A 23,647-nucleotide genomic window follows, 5' to 3' on the forward strand; every position below is an offset into this window, starting at 1 on the left:
CTTGCAGACTCGTGCCACCCTGGGCACCTTGACTTTGGTGTAGAGGTCATACTCTTTGGCCACCTCAGTGAAGAAGAAGTAGATTCTGTCATCGTCTCCTGTCGGGTTGCTGTCTGCAGACTGCTCTATGAAGGCTGAGCTCACAAACTCTGGGTCTGAGACAGACGCACACACAATCACACACACATTTGATGTTTTCCTGTGTGAAATTATGACTAGTCAAAGTGTGTTTGTGTCCTTGCATGTCTGTGCATATGGGGGTTTAGTGTGTGCATGTGGGTCTCACCACTCAGCCAGTTGATGGATCGCTCAGTTCGGATGCGCTCCTGCTCAGCGCCCGTTGCCCGGGAGATGTCGAACAGCGTTCCCAGGAAGTTGCTGGTGGCTGCTGTGTAAAGGGTACCACCTAGACAAAAGAGAGAGAAAGAAGTGAGTTAGTACCTTGGATGAGGCTAATATTCTGATCAACCAGGCAACAATAAAACCAGTAGATTCATCAATCTGTCCCACCTGCCATAACAGCTGTGTAGTGCTGACTAGGCTCAAAGGGACACTTGCCCTTCCCCGTCTCCATCTTCACCCCTCCATCCTCGGCTTTCTCCAGGGTGAAGGAGGAGATCTCCTGCAGGACAACAGGAAAAGAGAAGTTAGAACTACAATGACGAAACTGACTAAATAAAATGATTTAGATTAACCTTTTCAATCACAGCTGCCTTGAGTTTTATTATCTTCTTAATTACTGACAGGGATTTTTTTCCTTTGATCTCTACAGGTGTTCTGCTTAAAATGTCACTTTAATCAAATTGTCACTTGCAATAATACATCTAAAAGCTTTTTTTGGTTGACTGGCAGCAAAACTTTTTTTAATAAGTACTGAGTGGGGTGTGAGTGTGTTCAGAAAAAGAATAACCAGTTCACATGTGAATACATTCACTGCAGGGGTAGGATAACAGAGTGTGTGTCTTTGTTTGTGTGCCCTTCTCTGCCTGTCCGTTTGGTGAAGGACTTGGGGTCAATAAGTGTGGGAACTCGTCACAGAGATTCATTTGCGGCTCTTAATGCAAACACACACAGACCACATGTACAGGGACACTGGTGCAAGCAGACACACACCAGCTTGGAATTATAGTGCACTGCAGCTGCGTGTGGGTGCAGTGGTGGATAGATTCTACGGCAAAGATCTACCCAGTAACATCTCACTGTCACACATGCAGACATGGTCAAACAGGAGGAAGGCCTCACACACACACAGACAGACACACACACACACACAGACACACACACACACACACACACACACACACACACACACACACACACACACACACACACACACACACACAAATAAACTTACCAGGAAGGCACACTGGGGGTCAAAGGCGTAGGTGCCACACACGTAGATGCGTCCGTCGCCCATAAACTCCATCAGACGGATGTAATTGTTGCAGTCGACCTGCAGGGGGAGACAAACACCCAGAAATCAATATAAAGCCTTTACATCTTGGCTCAACTTCTGAAATATATATATTTTTTTACTAAACTATCTATATTGTCAAAGAACAGGAGTTTTCCTGTTTTAACCCCACTGGGCTTTAGGAGAAAGATTAAAGTGGATTCAGAGAACGGATGGAGTATCAATGGCTCTGAATGGAAATTGGAGACTCCCACCGATGGGAGAGACACTTGAGACCCCCATTGCCACCAGCAGAGACCATCCCTACTAACTCACATTAACACAGGCACGCAAACTGCAACTAAAGACCACTCTTCATGCAAAAACAATACGTCGAAATATGCATGTGTGATCCTCGTAGGTCTCATAAATACACAACATAGATGATGTATTTGTTGAGCTCCCCTCTCTTCATACGCACACATTTGGTCCGCAGCCGTTATGGAAAAACACCCTCATTGTTCCTCCTCAGTAACCATGAAACCATGACGCAGGCAGTTTCTAGTAAGCTTGTGCGTGTGCGTCTTTGTGTGCCAACTTGGATGAGCTCCAGGCCTGAGTCACCTTCGCCCCCCGGGACCTGATCCTCTCTGATGCCTAGATCATGTCACCCAAATCAGCCCCCACTACCACGACACCAACCTGTCCCTTGAGACGGACGGAGCGCCAGGGAGAGAGACGGAGAGCTCAGGCTGCTAACAATGGGATCAGCTTGGGATTAGCTGTTTCATTGGTCCAAATTGACCTCATTCATGCTAATAAGATTCATTCAAAATCTGGCATGGGGTGAATCGAATGACTCTATTCTGTTCAGTTCTATTTTATTCTATTCTGTGTGAGTGTGTTGAAGGTATTTATCAGACCTCATTATGTTGAAAGCTCTCTTTTCCTCCAATAGACTTGGTACTCCACTAGAATTTGATTAACCATCTATTAGCAGATCAAGTTATATTATCTTGCTTTTCTCATAAAGCTGTTATCATTAATATTTCCCTATTCTAAATGGATCCAATAACTTTGTGTTAAGTGAAAGTTGCTGTACGTAGTGACAAACTTGTTAGTAGCCTTTCACCTTTTTTGGGGGGATTTCAGGCCCATACCTGTTACGGTACACTCTCACTGCTAGCAACAGCAGGAAGAGAGATGAACCTACTGTGCATTACCTGTCCAGCACCAAATAGCACACAGACATCGTTAGAATCTAGCTCTGGTTGGGTAGACAAGAAGGATAATGATTGCGCGGTGTATGTGTGATTCTTTAGGTTGCCAGAAAATTTACTTTAAAAGTTACTCTGCGTCTGATGGATATGTCACTCTGCAAGCACGTTTGCCCCAAAGTGGCGTCGATGTTATGTTAATACTGATCATTTTCTGACTGATTTTCTGTCTGTAAACTTTCAGTGTATTTCTGTACCATAGTGAAATAAATTTCACCCTGAGAGTGCAAAAAACAATATTGGCCTGTGTGTCAATCACTCCAAACCTATTACTCTCATGTAATATTTTATGTGTTGAAAGGCAGCACACACCTGTGCGTACAGACTCCAGTCATCACCAAATAATCATCACTGTTGAGTCAACAGTTGTTGACACGTTTATTACATTGCTAGCCTACCTTTTTATTCTCACAAACAATATCTATGATGTTTAGTTATGTTTGCATCAGACTCCAGTGAAATAATATTTTATGTATTACAACACCTCCTGATCTCCTTTGTTTAGAAACAGCCAGCTGATAGAAGTCGAGCATTGTGAGACCCTGCTTGCCCGGATGTGTCCCTCTGAGTCTTTGCATGATTCACACTTCTACACACACACCACACACACGCACACGCACACACACACACACACACACACACACACACAGACACATACACACGTCTCTCTGGGTCAACTTCAAGGTAGTTTCTTGTTGAGTCTACTGTCTTGTCTGTCTAATCTAATTTCTTGTCTCCTGCACTTATCTCTCTCTCTCTCGTAACAATGCTCCTCATGCTTCCTTCCCATCCCTTCCATCCCCTTCCTGTTTCCTCCGCTCTCTCCATCTTCTTAATCATTCTGACCCACATGTAATCTTGTAATCAATGTCTTCTCAGAAAAAAACAACCCATAATCCTTCTATTTCCTGCCTTTATCAGTCATTCACCTCAGCAGAAACTACGCTGATGATGATTGCATGAAATGGGTCAAAACTAATTGCACTTTTTCTGTGAATACACTGTGCTTCCATGAGCTTTGTTTATCTTTGGATTTGACTTAATTTGCTGTAAATGACTGGACCAAAGTCAATTTTTCAGGCATTTTTTGAGCATTATCAGTTCATTAGAGGGCTAAATTATGCTGCTCAAGCTCTATTTAAGCCTTCCCCTTAAAACTGTCAAAACCAAAGAATCAGTAAGACATTTCTCGACAAATAGAGTTCCAGTGTACAGTTAGTTTACTGTAAGCAGTTTGGTTGACGTCTTATTGTTGTCAAAGCATAATGAGATGTACAGCTTGAGCGTACAGTACGCTCTATTTAATCAGTTACCGTATACAGTTACTAGGCATCTGTGACTTTACATACACCACTCTTATTCTCTATCAGTCTCTTTTTCTACACGTACACACAAACACAAACACACACACACACACAGGATTTGGCATGAGTCCCAGAACTTCCCATACGATGCCTAACAGCACGGGGTTGTGACACACACACACACACACACACACACACAGATACACGTCCATGCTGGAGCACAAAATATAGGGGTATGAAATCACACGTTTCCAATCTCTGAGGACACTTGAATCCAATAAATTATACTCGAACGAAAAAGGGAATATTACTATACCAGTCTGTGGATTTGTATTGTGTCTGAATCCTTTCAGCCCTTTATGAAATCTTTTCTAGCTTTTGAGTTAGGCTTACAACATTTTTTGTATAAATCTTGGATAAATAATTTCACATTGGCACCGACACATATTATCTTGGCCATACACCACTGGGCCAAACAACCTGTTCCTGCAGGAACTGAACATAAATTCAAGAGAAGAAGCTCTCACCTCCGTCTTTCCCTTTGCTACACAAGACCTCCTCTTCTCCTCCGGCACATCCCAAACAATCTGAGAGAATTGAAGACATAGAATATCAACACTGTTAATTATATAATGTGACAAATATAATGATGATCCTTTACTCAACACACACACATACACCCATCCTACCACTTTCGGTTTTTGGTTCAGCTTGTTGGTGTCCACAGCCAGTATGGCATCCCTGGCTCCCAGGAACAGCGTGCCTGTTGAACGGTCAAGTAGGAAGGTGCTGAAGTTTGCCACGCCCTGGAACTTCTCCGGAGTAAGAATGGTGTCTGTGGACCAAGAGAGAGAGATTTTCAACATTCAGGAGGAGTTAGTGCTGCTATGAAACTGGAATAACTATGATTAGCCTCCTTAAGTGATGTAAATGTAAGAATAAATGCCTGATAGGATGAGATGAATCCAACACCATTTTCCCAGAAAGAGGTTTAAAGAGATGAGGGATAGAGGGATGAGGAATGAGAGTAACCCGTGTTTCACCCTGCCCTCTTACACAATCAGAGCTACAGATTAACCCCTTTAATCCCTCTCAGTCTAAGTATTTTTATTTATCTCCCTGTTTTGTGACTTTTCCCCCTTTTTCTTAACAGTCACATTCACGACAAAACTCCAAACGTTCTCCTGGGGGTTTCTATCTATCTGCGTCTATTTTAATGTTTCCTAATATTGATTCAGAGTCAAATCCACTGCTGAGGGGAAATAACAAAAAAAATGAATTATGCATAATCATGGTATATAATAAATTATGTATGAATCTTATACATAATATATGATGTGTAATCTCCACTGTGTGTGTCTTTTTAATTTAAAACATATCACATTCTAGCTCGTTTGCTCTCTCAGTCCCACTCTATCCTACGCCATCATCCACTACAGGACCCATATATATGTGTGTGTGTGTGTGTGTGTGTGTGTGTGTGTGTGTGTGTGTGTGTGTGTGTGTGTGTGTGTGTGTGTGTGTGTGTGTGTGTGTGTGTTTATGTCCCAGCTGCTTTGAGGAAAGAGCCCAGCTGTGTGCTGAACTTCTTCAGAGTGTGTGTTTGTGTGTTAGTGTTAGAAAAGTTTAGTTTTAAGTTAAGTCCTACAGCCCTGATCTCTGTTGACCTTCATGAAAAAAGCCAGAAATGTTCAGGGAGAGAACAGAAAATACACAGAACGGAACCAGTGGTTGGTTTCTGAGTGGTACTACATCATCCCATATCACAAACACACACACACACAATAACTACTCATCACGCACTACGAAGGAAGGAGCTCATTGCACCACAGATTAAGTCATCCAGGGGAAAGATTAAATACTAATGCTAACCAATGAAGCCGTCATATTTTCAACCTCAAACAAACCAACAAGACCAAAACAATATACTACATATTAATAATTTCACTCGGTGTATTTGCACAATCAAAACCTATTGGAACGACGAATGACAATGACAAAGCCCGCACCCTCCTTTGTGCAAACACAAACAGATCTTCATCTTGTGTAGGAATATTTTGTCTTTAATGTTAATCCATCAACTGAAATGAATCAATATCAATAGAATCAAAAGGCACACGACTGTTAAAGAGAAGCCAACATCTGACAGCTGAAACCTGGAGCTACATTTATAAATCATCCGGGCCTATATTATCATATATACTGTATATTAAAACTTTGTGTTGTTCTCACAAATCAGTTAATATCACTTTAACCTAACAACTTTGAAGAAATATGTAATACATTTTGATTGTGATACGATACTGGAGCGAATGATCATTTAATTTAAATTGACATTTAGACACTCATTTCGCCTTTAACAAATATTGCACCTCCTCCGATTTGAAAATTGTCCATGTTGTGATTTCAATAACATTCCGATTAATTGTGCAGCCCTACTTTAAACGGCTTTATTTTGCTGCTCATGAAGTCTACTTCATATTTGTGAGAGGAGGACTGTGTTCACATGGATTTTAATTAAGATGTTTTACTCTATTAAGCAGCCGTATCCCCCTCCAAAACACTTACACACACTCTCCTATCTGCAGGCGTCAAATGGAATCGTGAGCTCATGAACGGTAGAGAGGAGAACAAACAGCATTCCTATCCTTAATGGGCTGTTCTAGCTCACCTGATAATGTGGGAACTCAGAGAAAGGGAGATGAAAGGAGAGAACACACACAATCATGCACACACCCTGTTTTATTATGCAGGTAGAAGTGAGGAGGTGACAGTGTAGAACATCAACAGAGGAGTGCACAACAAAACAGAAAGGAGCAGGAGTTTGCAGTACAAACAACATTTATTTATTCACCTTCATCAAGATAACTGCTAAAAGGAAGACAATAAGTACTATTTGAACTTAATACATTTCCAAAATCACATGAAAGAGAATAGAGTGACCCCCCCAATTTGGCAGCTGTCGCCTAAAAGATTAAAACTGTTATGGTGGATGGAACTCAAAGTACCATCTCAGGATATTCTGATTGATGGCACTGGCCGTTGACATGGTTTTCCACTTAGAGCCTGTCTGTGTCCTTCTGTGAAGTGAAAAAAAAGACTCCCAACACACTGACATCTGCCCGTAACTGAATCACAGACATCTTCTCTCACCCTGCCCTCCATCCAGTCAGTCTGTGTCTGTTTTCCCGTTACGTTCCACATCAATGTCATCTCTCATTCACTAAGGAGCCATCTGTTCGGCTAAAAGCCTCCAGGCAGTCAAATAGCAAGACGCAAGCTCTGATTTGCTCGCTTTGGGCCTGCACTTCCTGAAGATCGGCCAATGAGAAGAGGGAGATCTCGGTGTGTTGAAGCAGACGAATACGAGACCCATTTGTTTAACTCAAATACAACTACGCTGCTGATATCATGTGTGAAGTTGTTCCGTGTTGAAAGCTGAAGGAGACGTGAGGATCATCAGAGACCTCTGAGTCGCTTTCTCTCCGTCTTCTTTTCACACTTTTGTCTCATTTGTCGCTTCTCTTCATCTGCTCCATCATCCATCCATCCGTCCTATCCCCCTGCAGCCTCACATCACCGATAAACATCACTCCTTCAAACTCACTTTACAGCCCGTCTTTCTGCCGGTCACACACACACACACACACACACACACACACACACACACACAGCAAAGTAGACATGAGTGTTAGTGACACAGGCCAAAGGCAAGGTCTGGAGAGATGTCCTTGCACACTGGTCCTCACCGGCTGTGTAGGACATGACGACACACACACACACACACACACACACACACACACACACACACACACACACACACACACACACACACACACACACACACACACACACACACACACACACACACACACACACACACACACACACACACACACACACACACACACACACACACACACACACGGTGCCACCACCTGCTGTGCACTCTAATGTAGAGAGATGATTCCTAGAGCTACACCATCTGCCCTTCTCACACACACACAGTCGCGCACACACACCTCTAACATCCGGACACACACTCAAAAAAGAATAGCCTGATGCATGCCTCGGAAAGAAAATCTAATATATCATGCAGTTTCTTGTTATTTGCTTCCTGTTTTTCTTTTACCTTCATTGTGACATACGTAGCTGTTTGTTAGAAGCACTTTATGAATAAATATGATTTGACATGAGGGAGCTCTGCATGTTAGGTGAACGCCTCCTCTTTGACAGCAGGGGCCCACAGCTCGCCACGTATCAAATATCACCTGATGCCTGGGTGTCTGTGTGGCGTGCACACATACAGAACCCATTCATGTGTGATGTGTGCACGTGGAAGTGTGCATGTGAGGCGGTCTCAAGGGCAGGTTTTTGTGTATATCATTTATTTAATCTTTGCACTGTGCCTCTGCACACTGAATTAACAAAGTCTGCGTCCTAATAAATTAACTTTAGAATAGCTTCATCAGAGTTTATCAGAGATGTTCCACTGATAACAGCGGCCTGCTGTGGCTGAAAAATAGAGAGAGAGTGAACCAAAACACCAAAACACAAAGGTTGTGGGCTGAAGGAGGCTAAAAAGCTCTGTAAAATTGATGGGAACTGCAGGTTTGGTTGACAATTATGATTATCTCATGTAATTTCACATTACAGATTCTGCGATCCATTTTTAATCTAAAAATATTGATTAATACAGCTTTAACTTGAAGGAAAGTGTTGCTTTGTCAAAGAACAGGCATCCAACACAGACCTTCACTGTAATCCCTGGATGAATAAATGTTCAAAATAGAGCAGTGGTTATTAAAGTGCTTTTTTTTAAACATGGATGTAACTGGGAGAATAGTCAAAATGCAAGGTATTCCAGAAAATGAGGAACTGCGCATTAAAAATGATCCGTGTGATCTGTCTAGAAAACCTGGCGACCTTATACATGCTGTAAAAAAAAATTCTCACCCAGGGTATAATTTTAAAAGGAGACTGGTGTGAGTATAAATGAATAAGTAGTCCTAAAATACAAAATCCTCTCCCCTGCCATGAATCATTCATTCATTATACATTAAACATGACTGAGAGGCAGCCACAGAGAGAGAGACCAACAGAGTCTGTGTGTGTGTGTGTGTGTGTGTGTGTGTGTGTGTGTGTGTGTGTGTGTGTGTGTGTGTGTGTGTGTGTGTGTGTGTGTGTGTGTGTGTGTGTGTGTGTGTGTGTCATGTCCATTAAGGTTTTAATAAACTGGCTTTTGCTCTGGGGGGACCAACCCTGGTCTCTGGCTGCAGGGCATTGTGGGATGGGACCAACCAGGAAGTGATAAATTGTACACCTCCCTCCTCCATTTGTCAATCAAAACTGACGGGTTGGAGAGAAGAGATGCAGAGAGACACACACAGGCTCCTGCCCCCACAGTCTCACACAGTCTCACACAGTCTCACACAGTCTCACACACACACAGTCTCACACACAGTCTCACACACACACAGTCTCACAGTCTCACACACACACACACACACACACACACACACACACACACACACACACACACACACACACACACACACACACACACACACACACACACACACACACACACACACACACACACACACACACACACGGCGAGACAGGACACAGCTGCATGATCGACACAGTCCCACACTCTGCAGAAACACACATTTTTAGCTTTTTGCTCTCATCCACTCAATACAATGCCATATTCCAGCTGCCGTTTCCTCTGAATAGTTAAGAGATGTATATGTGCTCCACAGGTTAAAGGAATATACCAGCAGGTTGTCCTATTAGAGAGCATACCCGGCTCCACGCGAACACTTCATCGTGCATTACGATGAGTGATAAGAGACAACTAGCGTCATCCAATTGAGAAAGTTACCCTCCTGTCATTTATTTGCAGGCGTAAAGCCTAACTGTGGTGTTTAAAATAGAACATAAATGAAAATGTGAAAATATATGAAAATATTAAATTATTTGTACACGTTGTGTATCATATGTCATATGAATTAGACCATTATTCCTATGCATAACGTGAACTTAAAGGTTTTTTATTTCCTCATATTAGAAAAGCATGTACTGTTGTCCTTTGTTCAGCCCAAGCAGCCGGGCTGAATTACATCCTGACATGCTGCCCCTTCTGTTCATGGGCTTAATTGCACCTTGGGCACGTGTATGACTAGTGACAGTAAAAGCAACAGCATCCTGGCCATTATCACTAAAAATAAGGCACAGTTTTACGATGTTTCCAATATGAAATTACTTCCTCTACAAGTTTTTCTGTCAGCTGCACAGACATGATGGAGTTTACTATAAGCAGTAGCTTCATTTGAATATAATTTACAACAAGAAAAATACAATGACTGTTGTTCAGGCATCTCGACAATGAAAATGCTAGCTGAGATTGTGCATGTGTGTGTGTAATGTTTGGTTAACCCCTTCTTATTGTTCGTAAGTGGTTCATTGTCTTCGCTTTGATTGATGACAGAAGCCAGCTATTCAGGCATATCCTGTCTGAAGAGTCGTTTCTAGAGTGTGTTAATGTCAGAGGGAGAGGGAGGCAGAGTGTTAAAATACTAGACTAAACAGAAGGCTACTCAGAGAACGCAGACCTCTGTCAAGGCCAAGCCGCTCCAAATTTTTATATTTTCTTCCATGGCCCATTATACATCCTTCCACAAAGTTTAATGAAAAGCGGGCCAGTATTTCTTACGTAATCCTGCGGAAAAACAGACAAACAAACCAACAAACCTGACAGAAAAACTTAACCTCCTCGGCGGAGGTAAAGATAAATAGCTCGGCTTGCATCTGCTATTTAGACAAAATATTAGGTCCCTTATGATGAAAACATCACACTGTCACATTTGTGTGACAGAGATCAAGGGAGAGCAAGCGAATAGGGAAAGACAAGCCTCCTCTTGTAATGGTCACGGTCAATTTCAGCCTTGTTTCAGTCAATAAACGGGCCTCACAAAAGCCTGAAAGCATCAAAGCCTCACGCACGTTAGATCTAGGAATGGGCCGGTCCTCCTTTATCTCCTGTTAGCATCAACCGCTACATACCAATGCAGCTGAATGCTAAAAAGGTTCAAACATAACATGTGTGATACAGTTTTTTATGTATGGACGTATGGGAATACTCTTTCTTATGGATTGTATACACATTTCTGAAATCAAATTTGTGGTATCAGTAAGAGCTATCAGGTCTGAATAGGAGTAGCTTTAGACCATAAAATGAAAATGAGTGTTAGATTTTTACATGGATGCACCAATATCACAGCTAAATCCAGCACATTTAATATACCCAATACATCCCAGCATACAAAAAACACTTCCATAAAGAACAACAAGGTCACTCCAAACACACAGCTGAGTACACATACACATTATAGAGTCTCGTCTCAAGGTCCTACTAACAGCTTATTGTTCCTTTCAGTTAGATTTATTAGAGCCACAGTAAAGGAGAGCCTGGGAGCCAGCGTGTCTGCAAATTTCATCAAGTCAAATGAAATAGTCTGTAAAACCTTTTATGGTCACCTTAATGAAATATAAACACCAATTTCACCCTTGAAATTAATGTCTAAATGAACAAAGCCGTTTGTCCTATCACAGTAGAGTGTCAGTATGTGTGTGACTGGGTTGATTTCTCTCTAGAAAAACAAGACAATGAGAAACAAAACAATTTCAAGAACCTTTGAAAGGGAAAAAGGGAATTAAGAGCAGTGTAAACGCTGAAGGTGGCCTAAAAGTTGTTAGTTAATACAGTTTGAGGATGTGTGCTGGTATAAACTAGTTGAACAGTTTGACTGTTTAAATGTTAAAACTCAGAGCAGTGCCAACAGAAGCTATGATACACTTAGGAGCATCACTTTCTAAAAAGACACTTAATAAAGTGTTTATAATTATTAAGTTATGGATTTGTTATTTGTTTGCTTCATGGATCTATTGGAGACAGTATTGGCAAAAATCTGGCGATACGATATGTATAAATACACTTATTGTAAGTCGCTTTGGATAAAAGTGTCTGCTAAATGACTGTAATGTAATGTAATGTATCATGATACGGGGGTAACAAAACAAAATATCGCGATATATTGCCATATTGTTAGCAAGGTGAAATATTTTGTTTTTTCAAATCTTACTTCAGGAAAACTGATTCTATTTATTATTATTCTATGTATTATGCATTAATAAAGCCTTTAGTTACAACTCATAAACCCACCAAATGACCCTGACACACAACGCTGGCCTCTCCTTTGGTGGGAGCAACACACGCACACGCACACACACACACACACACACACACACACACACACAAGGAGAAAAGGGGGAGTGTGGAGAAGATGTAGGAGGAAGCACAAGATACAAGGACCGTTAAGATGAAGAGGAGGAGGAGGAGGAGGTCAAAGGTTGCAGTGGCTGATTGCTCACTTCATCACTCTATGCTCCACTACTCTTCTTCTGTGTCTTTTATTATTCCCTGTGTGTTTGTATTTGGATGATTTTATATTAATAAAACTGTGATAATAGTGATGATGAAAAACAAATTCCTTTGTGGGAATCCACGTTGCTATACTAAATTCATCCAATTCTACCAGTTTCCAACCTCCCACTACCTCTTCCACTTCCACTTTCCAGTTTCTCTCCCACCTCTCTCTCTCCCTCTCTCTCTCACTGGCTCTGGGTGATAAGCAGTAGCACTACTAATCAGGCTTGCCCTAAATTCGCCCATGCCCTGCAGGATTAGCATGTGTGTGTGTGTGTGTGTGTGTGTGTGTGTGTGTGTGTGTGTGTGTGTGTGTGTGTGTGTGTGTGTGTGTGTGTGTGTGTGTGTGTGTGTGTGTGTGTGGGTTTAGAAGCTAGTGCCTGCAGTACTCACCAGCCCTCACACATGAAGTGTGTGTGTATAAAGCCCAGTGTGTATGTGAGAGGGAGTTTCTTTATGAATGAGTCATTGAATCAGTTATTTTTACTGTAAGTAAGATAAAAAATAGATATGGTAAAGTCATCCCATTGCAAGATATAAATATCTCAGCAGAATATCCTACGCATTTGGGAATCTTTCATATAAAGGGATATCAGGCATTTTAAAAAGGGAGAGAGGAAGAGGTAAATAAAATATATCTAAATATATTCAGCATATCCACAGTGTTGACCTCGAGAGGATAGTGTTGACTGAAAATTTGTGTTGAATCAATCAATATGTAGAAAAAAAGACTGGTATACACCCTGAATTTTTTCAATCATAATGAAATGTTACTATTATTAAGAAAATGTGTTTTTAACAGAACAAAACCAGTAAATCTGTCCTGGAAACCTTTTTCAATATTTAATAACATCTTTCACATAATTGCTCATCTGCGTACCTGTGTTTAAGTTCTGGCCGGTGGATTCAGACTAAACATTGGTTTTACTGCAGAAAAACCAATGTTTCCGAGTAAAGGGCTTTAACTATAAACTACACCACACGACACCACCACAGAGTATGATAAAGCCCAGTCTCATTTCAATGGCATCGTTGAGGGTTTTTTTGACCGACACTATAAGTTGAATGATGACTATGACGGGTAGTGAGTGTGTGTGTCACTGATCATCACAATGTTGATACGCCCACACAGTGGCCCACCTCAAGGCTTCCTGTGTTTCCCACCACACACACAGATGATTCTCACATCTTCACTGCATATCAGTGTGCTTTTATACATTTTAACATACACATAGAGAGAGTGAATGGGAACTCAGAGAACAGGGTTTTAACCCCCAAGCCAGCAGCCTGTCCATTTGTGGAGCAGATAGTAATTGAGGGTAATAGTGAAGTGAGGCTAAGCTAATCGATAATAGATACAGCAATTAGCAGCCTGCTGACCTGGATGGCTGAGAAGAGAGAGGGGGGGGATTTGGGACACAGATTTTGTTGACAAAGCATTAGTTTAACAGCTTCAGGATTTCTTGCAACACAACAACTACTCGTCATTATCTCCCCTTCTCCGGTTCTGACCTCTCTTTCCACGTTCAACTCTGTTCCTCATTCACCTTCAACTCTCTATTTCCATCTCCAAGATGTCACCGTTGGCGCCTCGAAGCAAGACGCAGAGGTTGAAGGTCTCGTCACTATTAGGGATTTGATTGTGTCTCAGACAGATGCAAAGAAGGGGAGACTAAAAGAAAGGAGTGGGGGTGACGAGGTGACGAGAGCGAGATAGAGGAGCTGTTTCAAAGTCAACGTTTATGACTAATGATGACTATGTGAGACAGCTGAGTCTAGCACTTTAACATACTGGAAGAGGAATGGAATGATTTTAAATGAGAAAAAAAAAAAAAAAATCCAGGGCCACACAGCAGTCCAGCATATGTCCCATTAACATTCAGAGAAACCATAGAGGTCTACCTCCCATATGGTAAAAAAATATCTTCCATCCACATAGCCAGCTGGAGGGGCCACAGAGACAACCACAGAAACACACACTCTCATACCAGGTGACCCCACATCCTAGACACCACCACCCAACCCCTAATCACACAAACACACTGCTATACCTTCTCATGAGCGTCTGCTTCCACGGAACACATTAGTTTCCGTCATGTCCATCACATGACATTTTAGCAACCTATTAACCAAACGAGAATTTTTCATTAAGCTGTGCTAAAGACTATACACCCATTTACCTCTCTGACCTTCACACATACTGGCTGCCATTCATTGTGAATGTAACGACCAAATAATATCCTGCAGCCTGTATTTGATAAGATATTATTTTAATGAGGTACCGGGAAACACATCGCTTAGGGAAATCAACTACAGTACTTTGTTGTGTGTCAGTAATAGAGGAACATTAGAGGACATCCCATATAAAACTACTGTGGTCTGTGGATTAACTTGAGTAACCTTGTCATGGTTTATTCAAAGAGACATTGCCGTGGAGTTTTTCAAATTTATTTTTTGGCCGCTTTGATATCTCCAACAATCGGCAACTCACACAAAAACAATCCAGTTGTGGGTGAATTGTCGCTGCTTCAGGCTTTAAAAGCTGTGTTTAAAGCGACACTACTCCATGCTTCCTCAAAAATAGCCATTAAGTTCATGATGTCTGGGGCTGGGTCTATTCTCTACAACAGAACAAAGTAGCCTGTGTGTTCAACTGAGTTTGGCTACTGACAGAGACCAGAGATCAAAGCACCCAACATGTAACCACTGGCTACTGACTAACCCTGAGAGGATGAGTGTGTGTTTGTGAGGGGAGCTGTGGGATTGAATAACCCAGAAAAGTCTATTAACACCCTATTATAAAAGTAATGAAAGTCTATCTTTCTCTCATTTCCTCTCTCTTCCTCACCCCCTGGACTTGCTCCAGGTACAGTAGCTGGTGGTTTTCAAAGACCCAGGAGGCTCTGCTGGAACTTTGTCTCCCAGAATGGCTCACCCTGAGTGGGGAGAGATGCTCTCAGCGCCTCCCTTCTCATCCTGGTTCTGCGCTACTCTCTTTTCAGTTTCCTTCAGTGTAAAGAACAACGGACTCATTGTCGCCGAGACACAAGCGGCTCTAAATGCTCTCTGTGTCCGTCTGTATGTCTCTCTGTCTCACGTTACCAAATATGACTGCCTCTTCCTGCACAGCAGAGTCCAAGCTACAAACCCGCTAGTGCGTGTCAGGGCTAAAGTCATACAAACACACACCTCACCATGAGGCTGTCAGTGTATTTATACTGGTGGTTCCACTCGAGTAGTTCTCACCAGACACTGACACAAACATGGCACCCTCTTTGACCTCCGACCCCTCGCTCCATGCAGTCTGATCCTTTCACACACTGTTAGCGTCACAGCAACTGATAACTCTGGAATCAGTATCAGTGTGTGTGTGTGTGTGTGTGTGTGTGTGTGTGTGTGTGTGTGTGTGTGTGTGTGTGTGTGTGTGTGTGTGTGTGTGTGTGTGTGTGTGTGTGTGGTGTTAGAGGGAGGACAATGACCTTGCAGCTGCAAAGAAACCATTCTCCCCAAACAACATGATGAAAACATGGAGTTAAGAGAACGAGAGAGAAGTCGAAATACAAAATCCAGCGCTTCCTCTCCTCTTTCCTCCTCCTATTGGCTGTTTAAACCTTTTTTTCCGTCAATACTTGGCTGCTCTATCAAGGTTAGGTGGATCATAGTTTGTTTAGAAGCTCCTACAAATTGCATTTGTTAGCAGTTCACTACCTCACTCACCCAAGACGCATGTTAATGCCAGGTGTAAACATGGCCTCTCTCCAAGTGCGTAGTGCAGATTTCTAGAAGCTATTTAGCATAGCACTGAAATCAAAAGAGAGGGACTCCACAGGAGGGGAGAAAGGGGTAGAGACGGAGAGGGAAAGGGAAAGATGAACGGGGAATGTGAAAAATAAAGGGAGCGGGAAAGGATGGACAGAGCGATGGAGCGAGAGATGGAGAGATGAAGAGAGAGAATGGAGAGTCCAGGTAGTTTGAGAGAGAAAATGAAAAAGCCATCTGCACCTCCAACTGAAAAAGTCCAGTGAATGTGCCAAAATTGTCTGGTTTTTTTGGGTGCTAATGTGAGCAACTGCCAACATATAGCCATCCAATGAAAAACACTATGATTAACACTATATACTACTGAGTTGTTATTTTGTGCACTCCAGTATGCTGTATATGAAATGGATAGAAGATAATCAGAGCATTGTTTGTGTTATATTTGATGACCACCTCTGGCAACAGGAGGAAAAGACCAACATCTACTGTTCATTCTGTCCCGAGCATGTAGCCAGGTACTGTAGCTAACACTGGCTAGCCAGCTGTCAGGATGATGTTAAGATGCATAACCAGCAGGAACAGATGAATTAGTGTGTAGAACTCTGTGTTCTGTTCAATTGAAGCATCTGGTACTGACAGACCATAGCTATGTGGTATAACCTGTATACAGCCTTACAGGTTGAGCTGTTTTTGTATTCTTGTATGTATACTCTTTTATTATTCTAACTAAAATATAATGTTTTAGTTGCATTTTGCAGAAATTGATTAGATTACTCCTCACTGTGTTCATATGATCATATCAAAAGCTTATTTTATACCTAGCAAATAAGCTTTTTTATCTCATATGTACATAGCCTCCAAATAAACTACAAATGGGTTTTCTAAGATTCTGCATGTTTGTGTTGATCAAGGTGAAAAAAAGATTTGAAACCAATAAAGACTTGATCGATTTTTTCTTTTGTACAGCAATCTTTCTCTTGCTAAGAAGGGAGCAATAAGGCAAGAACTCACTGACCTGAAAGAAAGGGAGAAATGTTGCATTTTCTGAGCCCACTTTTATAGGAATGGCTGTGGTGGTTCAGTGTGTGTGTGTGTGTGTGTGTGTGTGTGTGTGTCTGAGGTGATATATAGCAGTAAAGGTCATGGGGTTAAGTGCTCTGCTCTTGTGAAATGGCCGCTGAGGTGCTCTGTGTGTCTGCAGAGCTGATAGCTTTATCTGTCCTACAGCAACTCTGAGGATTAGGAGACCAAACTGACAGAGCACATGGAGCATTGTGCATCTCTGGTTATTTATCTGGGCGACTTTAAACACAGTCAAATCCAGGATCAGGATCCAGATGGAGAAATACTTTCCAATTTTTAATAGCCACCACCCTGATGATGGATGTTACAAGTGACAGACATGATGCAGATTGTTCGGAGGTGAATCGAAACAGTTAATGCCGTGTATGGCTTGGCTAAAAATAAAATGTTGGATGAAAACTTTTGAATTTCAAAAAAAAGTCGGCATTCCAGGAAGTTTATTAAACGCAGCCTTAAATTTGGTTGGGCTTCGACGCTCCATTGAAATGTAATTTTAGTGGTTTTCATGAGCCCAAATGTTATTACACTTTATCATGTAATCCCTTAATTGAAGCAAAAACATCAATTAAAAACTCATCAGCCAGGAGGCATTTTGAGATTTAGGATATCCAGGAGAGGGAGAGAGAGAGAGAGAGAGAGAGAGAGAGAGAGAGACAAATGTACTTCCATAACTGATAGGTAAACAAATATCTCATGAGAATTCCTGTGTATTTGTGTGTGTGTGTCTGTACACACAAGTTTTCAATCACTGAAGCCAAATCATTGTCAACATCGGGCCTCATGAATTGTCTGTTGAATGACCTAAGAGCCACACCTCTTACACACACAGTCATGCATGAATAAAACATTTGTTGAAAGAGATCAAGGTGTGTGTGTGTGTGTGTTTGTGATGAACGCCCTCAATGTGTCTATCACATACAGCAGGCTTTATTTATTCATTGTCTACCATGGTCAAAGGCTCCTGCATCAGTGCTATAACATTACAGACTTCAGGGGAGGATCATTTACTGTTTATCAAAGGTTTAAGCTAGAAAGATATTAAATCCTCAAATATTAGAATGGATGAATAATCATTCAAGTCATTTTTAAGAAAAAATGGTGTCATAATCCCTCTCATTAGATATCGTGCTGTCAATCATCTGTCTCTAGGTATAGCTGGAAATGCTGCTACGGGGCAGAATCTCTGTAAAGCCATCCGCTTCTGAAGAAGGAAACCTTAGACAGGTGAGAAAGCAACTGATTCTTACATCTCACACACACACACACACACACACACACACACACACACACACACACACACACACACACACACACACACACACACACACACACACACACACACACACACACACACACACACACACACACACACACACACACCAGAAATACACATTTTAAATGTGATGATGAGAGCCAGTCGGCCTTGTGGTACTTTATAACCAAACACACACAGGGACAGTTCATGCTAAATAAATGATGTGTATTTTTTCCACATGGCTGAAGCTCCTGTGCTGACTCACAGTGACACACACACACAAACACAAATCTCAAACAGACAGGTAAACACACACACACACACACACACACACACACACACACACACACACACACACACACACACACACACACACACACACACACACACACAGTCTCCATGCACACACCATTAAGTTCCACTGAAACATTAAACATGAAGCATGGTGTTTTCCTGACCTCAAGTCTCCGCTATTAAAGGCAGTTAGAACATTTTAACACAAAGGGGGAGTAAGGGAGTTAAAGGGTAAGGCAGAAGTCGAGGCAGATTATTTATATGAAACATTTAAAGAGAGGCAGGATGAGGGGTGAGACGAAGTTCAGCCAGCTAGCAGCCAGCTAGCAGCCAGCTAGCAGCCAGCTAGCAGCCAGCTAGCAGCCAGCTAGCAGCCAGCGCTCCGTAACTCTCAGGCCTGTTGGAGCTTCAGAAGACGAGTAGTGGCTGCTGCTTAATGTTTTCTTTTTAATCAATTTCAAAACAAGAGTAATACTTAGAAATATTGTCACACCATGTTCCTACACTCACAGATAACAGGACACCAATGGTGGATTGAGTTACATGGGCTGCTTTTGTGCTGTAAGGAGTGTACAGTTTGAGCTTCAACTTGAATCAGCAAAGTGTATTGGGATTTGTCAGTTTCCGGATCAAACACTTGTCAATCATCTTGATTAGGTGTCAACCTGAAATTGCCTGCAGCCGGGAAAAGGAAACCAATATCCCTAAAGCCACTTCAGGCGGTGAAGTGGAAGGAGACGGTACGTGATACTGATGTGTTTGTGTACCACAGGCTTAGGTAAGATGCTGCTGCTTTAAATTACTTTGAATAACTGCATTGACTCAAGTCAACACATTATTGTTGTTTTTTAGCATTATTTTGCACAAAAAAAGAAGACACATTGTGCTTTAAGAATTGAGAAGGGCATATTTCACTATTTGCTGACTTTTTGTAGACCAGACCACAAACCCAAGATTGAGCAAGATAAAGTTTCTTGCAGCTCTTTAACTATTAATATTTGAACCAGATACGCATCCCTTTATAGAAACTGAAGTGTGAAACATCTTGCAGTTGTTATTTGCATCTATTCTGACTAAAACCAAAGGAAGCAGCTCAAAGCCGTCTGTATTTCAGTTAAAGGGGAACTGAACCTTAAAGTCATACAGTACATGTTCAAACTGCAGAGGTATTTTACAGTACAGTAACTCCATGAATCAATAGATAAACATTATCTCTCTCTCCCTCAGCTGATGAATGCCGGACCAGAAATCAATACTCTCCACTCCCACATGTGGGATGAGAGAAGTATGGGGTTCTTCATTTACTGCCTGTGTGCCCTGTTCAGGCTCTGTGTGCTCCGTTTGCTTGAATAAATGTTTGTAAGTTCAAGACAAGAATCTGACAGTGACAGAGCTGGGAGATACCACCAACACGTAGCTGTTTGTCCCTAACGCCCTTCAGGACACGTCTGCTTTAGCCTTCTCAGCTATGGGATACACTGATGTGACACACACACACACACACACACACACACACACACACACACACACACACACACACACACACACACACACACACACACACACACACACACACACACACACACACACACACACTAGACTAAATACAGCCTATATTTGCCTGCAGGGGCTAGATAATGTAGGTTTGACATTTAGAAAATAGCAGTTGTTGAAAGGCTTCACATAAACTGCACTCACACACATACACAGTGTTAGAGGGATGGTGGGTTTCACCTCTGAAGCAGGCATGCCGCATCCCTAAAGACTGCATTTCCCATAAGCTATTTCCCTCCCCCACACTCACAACCTGATAGCTATATGCTCTTATCTTCCTCTGCATACTTTTTTGACATGGGGCATTTTAAAGTATTGTTTATTAAAAGAGAAAAATACCCTTCCTTGGCCTCTGCTGCTGTCTCTGTGTTAAATTTTTCATTGACTTATAAATGTTTTGCATTAGAATGCTACGATTGTAAGGAAGACATGATGGAAGACACGTCTGCTGTACTAATGCAATTTAAGTGATATAAATGTTATCCTAGATTTAAAACATGCAAATATGGAGAAAGTAGAGGGAACAAGAACTTAGAATAAGGCCTGGTTCAGTCTGCATTAAGGTCATTTGATAATTTATAGTAAGATGCAGGTTTCCTCAGCACACATATTAGGGCTGAACATTGTTTGAGATTAATCTCCTAAATGCATCAGTATCTAATGTTGAACAAGCTATCCCCACTAGAAATTTGCTTGAATAAAATGTTGTCTTAAATTAGCAAAACATAAGATTTAAAAGAGAAACCGCCATTAAAAAAAATATATGACAAATCTTTTCTACTTGACTTGATACAGCAACTCATACTGTTTAAGTAGAGCATGCAGGTTTGTAGTGTAATGAAACCCAATGTGTGCACTATAATAACGTAATGCTATATTGCTACTGTACCATTTTGGTTACAGGCTAAAGAACTACTGTATAGAGACAATACAGGCTATTTTTTATGCACAGTTTTGCTGATTGTATATGCATCATGTAGATGAGGCCACACACTAAGAAGCTCAGTTACAGTGAATACTTAGTAGATATGCTTACTGTGCACAGCAGCAAAGTTCATTTTCATGGGCTTCGATTAATGTTAATAGAATCCTGACACGCACAGATAGAGAGTCAACACAGCACACACACACAACACACACACACACACACACACACACACAAGAATAAACACTTACACACAGCATGTCTAGTCGTTAATCATGTCAGAGGGGTTGCCTCAATCCATTTATCTATCCCCTCACCCCTTCTCTCTCTCTCTCTCCCCCTCTCTCTCACACACACACACACACACACACACACAAACACAAACACACAGAGACAAATCGCTGACATGGGTAGAAAATTCCTGTGTCTGGAGATGATATTCCCAGTCCCAGGAGTCAAGCCCCCTTAACCTTGACTTCATATATCTCCCTCTTTTTTTCTACCTCTCGAGTCACATTCAATCTTGCATGAAGCGCGCACACACAACGCACACGCGCACACACACACACACACACACACACACACACACACACACACACACACACACACACACACACAGAGAGACACCGTATATGAATGTGTTTTTGCGTCTACGCCTGCATGCATCTTCGTGAGCTGAGGTCTAAAGGTCATTTCCCACGATGCCCCGCAGCTCCAGGCTCCTCTGCAACGTCATCGTCACTCTGGGCGACAAAGGGAAATAAAAGGGCGGGGCTTTCCTTCCTGACCCCATCTCCAATACAATGGAGACACACAGACACACACATGCTGTTTTGGGTAGTGCGGGAAAAGCTCTCACATGGGTTTATGCAAAATCTGTGTGTATGTAAATACGTGTTGTTCTACGATGCTTTATGAACTCCACTCTGCGGTTTAGGTTGTGAAGTGGAGTCAAAAATACAAACAGGGAAACAAACCAAGATTTTCAGGAGTTAAACTTTGGATTGGTTCCACACGCAACAGGAAGTAGAACCAAATCTGAAGAACAGGTGGTTTCATGCCTACAGTAACAGGTCAGAAAGCAGAAGTGTAAGGTTTTGGTTCAGTTCATGTGAAAGTGTCCCAGAACAGAAAAAAAACTGACAGCAAATTCAGTAGAAACAGCCTGATCATCTCAGGTCAAGGGCAGGAAACAAGTTTGGCTGCTCTTTAGTGCTCTCTGATCTGGTTCTTCTGAGAAACTTCATAAGAGTACCGGAGCATCAATGTGGTCACGCAATCAAACACACAAATAAAACAGTCATCAAGCCTCAATGTTTGTAGACTGCTCTTTTTTTTTCTTTAAGAAGCACATTGGTTCAAACACTTCTGTGTCCCAATGCACCCCAAATTCCTTGTGTTTCCTTTTGCAAGAAGACACTGTCCACTTTAATTCACAAGACTTGAGGATGAGCACACATCCAGTTATAAAGAGGACAATCTCCTGATTGTGTACCAGAGTCCTTCTAAGTGAGTTAAAGGAAAACAAGTTAAACCACTAAATGATTGTGTTGGAAACTCTATTTATAAAATCAGATTTTAAGCCTGTTCTCAAAAGTCAAAATGAAAATGTAAAAACACCCTGCTTATCTAAAAGAACCCCCAAGTATGACATACATACACAGATATATGTTACATAACACAAGACATTTACTATAGGAGACACACCCGTATATGGAACATTTGCCTCTAGGCTGTTATGGTGCACCCGTATCCCCAGGTGCTATCCGCCCCCTCACTCTTTCCTGCCAATCACATACACCTGCAGGACCTGCTCTACAACTGAGTAATGTGTGTGTGCGTGTGTGTGTGTGTGTGTGTGTGTGTGTGTGTGTGTGTGTGTGTGTGTGTGTGTGTGTGTGTGTGTGTGTGTGTGTGTGTGTGTTGTGAAACAGTAAAACTGGGTCAGCTGGAGGGGGTCAATCATCAGGCAGCTTGTTGCAGTGCCAAGAAACAAGATGAGGACAAAGAGAGAGAAAGAGGGAGACAGACGATTTATGAATGCGATAACTCAGACGTACTGGAGCGTACAGTCGGTAGCTAACTGCATTAGCCTGAGTCTTTTTCCTGGAATGCAACTTTTACAGTGGCAACATCCTCCGTGTGTTTCCTCCTAACTGCCTGGTGACCGACAGTGTGCCCTCATTAACTCTGCGCACACTTTCAGTTAGAGTGTGATCAGTTATTCAATAAATTAGATCAATGTATGGATGCATTTGTTTGCTCTCTGATTGCATCAGTGGTTGAAAAAAGGCCGTGCTAATTTACAAGTT

General features: G+C 41.9%; 1 protein-coding gene across 3 annotated transcripts in view; it reads right to left on the reverse strand.

The window, feature by feature from the left end:
* sema4f (sema domain, immunoglobulin domain (Ig), transmembrane domain (TM) and short cytoplasmic domain, (semaphorin) 4F) overlaps positions 1-23,647 on the reverse strand; it is a 50,682-nt gene that overhangs the window by 4,375 nt on the left and 22,660 nt on the right. For all 3 annotated transcript variants that reach the window (XM_054600888.1, XM_054600885.1, XM_054600886.1), the window contains 6 exons: positions 4,664-4,809; positions 4,502-4,561; positions 1,355-1,453; positions 511-622; positions 287-406; positions 1-155 (listed from right to left, as the gene is read on the reverse strand). In XM_054600888.1, coding sequence (XP_054456863.1) covers positions 1-155; positions 287-406; positions 511-622; positions 1,355-1,453; positions 4,502-4,561; positions 4,664-4,809 — 692 coding nt within the window. The remainder of the gene's footprint in view (positions 156-286; positions 407-510; positions 623-1,354; positions 1,454-4,501; positions 4,562-4,663; positions 4,810-23,647) is intronic.

This window comes from Anoplopoma fimbria, chromosome 7, assembly GCF_027596085.1.
Source record: "Anoplopoma fimbria isolate UVic2021 breed Golden Eagle Sablefish chromosome 7, Afim_UVic_2022, whole genome shotgun sequence".
Classification (NCBI taxonomy): domain Eukaryota; kingdom Metazoa; phylum Chordata; class Actinopteri; order Perciformes; family Anoplopomatidae; genus Anoplopoma; species Anoplopoma fimbria.